Here is a 3,381-nt window from a genome sequence, read left to right on the forward strand (position 1 = left end):
GCATTACTAGTTAATTCTCCTGTGTTACCTCCTTTATTTATCTCTCCATATAATATATTATATTTCTTTCATTCACATATTGTATCTATTATTCACTTATATATTTCGTTCATTTATTCATATATTTTTCATTCATAAAAATGTAAGTCTTAACAAACTGACGCTACTGTTATTTGGAAATGCACAAATTAATAATTTTATTACTTTTAGGTGACTTCATATCATATTAACAATAAATGATTAAAATAGTCAAAATAACAAAATAAAAAATAAATAACAGTTTTAAATATTTTTCTTTTTCAAATACAAGAACAGGCTTATGCGTCTGTATCTGAAATGGCATGGTGCACTCACCACCCCAATTTCATGGCTTTATCATGAGTGGTTTTTTTAGTTTATAGGCCATAAAGTCATGAAATAAACATGTTTGAGAAAACGAGCGAAAACACCACAAAATTGCTTTTAAGTATTGTATAATGATATAAACTTTGTGGACCGTCCTTTAAAAAAGGACTTTGAGAGTACTTCCATTTAATTCAGCACGTAATTTTCTCTTAAAAATCCCCAAAACACTGTCTGACCCCAAACCTGACCCCAAAAACAGTGTCTAGCCCAAAAAGGATTTTTTCTTGAAGTACAGATATAGCCACATTTCCATCAAGACAATATTACATTCCAGCAACATGCATGAGGTTTTAAGTTTAGCAAGAGTTCTTTCGCAATCACGAATATTAAAGGGGTTCTTTTGTTTTAGTAGAGCTTTAACGGCGCTCGCAACTGCAAAAAGTCATATGAGCGCCTGAAGATTATAGGAGTTACAACAGAGCAACAAACTTAAAAAAGAAGGAGGGGAGATACCTTCAAAGGTTTTTCCCACACATCTTGTCCTTCAAACACCCCCCACCCCCCAATATTGAAAGTCCAGACGACTCAGGCCCGGTTCGTTTCAGGTCCAGTAGCACTCGGTCAGTCTGTCTGTTCTGTAACATGGTTGTGGACCCATCCCAGAACAGAACAGCTCTGGCGTCATGAGAAGCAGCTCTACCTTGCTGAAAGTGGCGGTTCTTTCTCCCTTCATCATCAACAAATTATGGTCCAAAGACAAGATAATAAGGTATCGGTTAGAGTTCACAGAATCACAGACCACCTTAACCTTTTCAAGAGTGCGTTATTCTTACACGCTGCCTACCTGCCATGTGTTACTAGGGGCTTACAATTCAAGTTCTTATTTTCTATGGACCAATATCTTTCAAAATTAGTAGCCTATTACAAAATTGACCTTTTGCTTGGAACATTGTGTTTGTTACAGATATCTATCCCGTATTCCCGAGCAAAAAATGCACAGGGAGATTTGGGAGATTTTGTTTGCTGATACATTTAAACTGAAAAAGCACGTTGCATACGGGTGATCTGTTCTATCATCTTTCTGTTCAGCAAGAGCATTCAATTTTTTCAAAAAACATAATCCGAAAATATGTTCTAGCTTTCAGACAATTTTGATGTCAATTGAGTCATAAACAAGGAAATTACTCTAAACATTTCTTTGAACTACAAACTTTTTTACTGGTCAGCTGGAATATAAAGTGTACTGTACATACCCTGAGATGGTATCGCCCATGGTCTCCGATGATATCCTCTACACCAGCCATGAGATGGTCATTCACCTGAGAATGGAAACAAATCTTTATGAGAGTAACTAGGTCATTAATGGGCCTGCATGTAAGCATTCATGTGTTCGGGTGAGTACGTTTAGTGACACATATTGGTACTTGGAAGAGACTAAGCAAAAGTGCTATGTTCAAGAGTGACGAACACAAATGTCTGTGGTTGTATTGCCCTCGACAATATGCTTGCCTGAGGCACGAGGTGTTTGTGTTGTATGAAAGTATGAGTGAGTGACTGAGAGTGAGTTTGTGTGTATGCATATATGTATGTGTATGTGTGTTTGTGCATGTGTGCGTGAGTGTGTGCGTGTGTGTGATGATGATGATATGATGATGATAGCTCATTCATCAATTTGCCCAATACATCTGCAGAGGAGACTATTTCTCCAGCGAAATAGAAGAGTTTGAAGATTTTAAAATTACAATGACTTGTGGCTTCTGCTGTGGCCAGTGAGACCAAGTTTGGCAGAGAAAAATTTGCCACATTTTGAACAATTAAAAGCTCCACTTCTGCTTCTGGATGATACAGGAACTAAACAACCAAATGAAATTTTTCTCCAGAAAAAGAGAAATCACAGGCAGCACCTATCCAAAGTTCGCTACCAGCATGAATGCACGAAGTCCCCCTGCCATCAGACCACACAAAACCAAGAATGAAGGAATCAGCAACATCTTCAAAGCAGTGTTTTTACACCAAAAAAAAAAGGTTTTAAAGTTTAAAGCTTCACAACTGGTATGCAGTCTCGTACCCCTCCAAACACACCAATATGACCTCACAATGACCCCCCCTGACGGGTTCGATTCATTTTGTTTTACTGTCTCGCTATCACTAAAATCAGTAACATTATACCTCAACTGAATGCTACGTGATGCACATATGGCTTCGCCAAGGTAAAAATAACGTTCATAAGGATCCTACTTGACACAAGGGTGTATTGAAATCACACCTACGCACGCTACGAAACTTTCTACTTGTCGCCAGGCAGTAAAGAAAGACATTACTCGGAGCAGAAGAGAGAAGAGAGAAGAGCAAGCAAAAATTGCCTCTTGCATACTCGCACCTGTGCAAAAAGTGTAAAGGGGGCTCTCATGGTCTAGAGGGGACAATGTTTGCCTCTCATTCAATAGGTCCTGGGTTCGAATCCAGACAGCGACGGAAAATTGTCTCCTTTCACCTCCTTTCCTGCTCTGTAACCATGTTCTGTTGTCTGCTTTCATCTCCACATTCTGCCCCCTTCCCCTCCCCCTCCCCCTTGCCCCTCTTCTGGGCCCCAGAGTCAAACTACACAAGGGAAACAAAACCTGAACAGTTTCAATTCAGATTGGTAAAAGTTTTACTGCGCGCTAGCAACTGCAAAGAACCTGAACACACAGTAAACATACTTAAACAAAGCATGAGAGTCCAAAGGATAACGGTGTCACATAAGTAATATACAAAAAAAGGAGGAGTAGGGATAAAGGAGAGATAAAGGAGAGATAAAGGAGAGATAAAGGAGAGATAAAGGAGAATTAAAGGAGAATTGAAGGAGCCAGATTATAGGAGAGATAAAGGAGAATTACAGGAGAGATAAAGGAGAGATATAGGAGAGATAAAGGGGAATTAAAGGAGAGATAAAGGGGAATTAAAGGAGCATTACCGCAACTTAATGACAGATCACGTGAAATTGAGAATACATATTGGACAGGTGAGGACATTGACAGGGCAGAGAACGACAAA

General features: G+C 39.0%; 1 protein-coding gene across 1 annotated transcript in view; it reads right to left on the minus strand.

Moving 5' to 3' along the window:
- Nucleotides 1-3,381, minus strand: part of LOC101854902 (sodium/hydrogen exchanger 2) — a gene marked incomplete at its 3' end in the record, with an annotated part of 48,581 nt that overhangs the window by 13,940 nt on the left and 31,260 nt on the right. The window contains 1 exon segment of the mRNA XM_035972596.1: nucleotides 1,599-1,664. Within this exon segment, the coding sequence (XP_035828489.1) occupies nucleotides 1,599-1,664 (66 nt within the window).

This window comes from Aplysia californica, unplaced genomic scaffold (genome assembly GCF_000002075.1).
Source record: "Aplysia californica isolate F4 #8 unplaced genomic scaffold, AplCal3.0 scaffold00754, whole genome shotgun sequence".
In the NCBI taxonomy this organism is placed as follows: Eukaryota; Metazoa; Mollusca; class Gastropoda; order Aplysiida; family Aplysiidae; genus Aplysia; species Aplysia californica.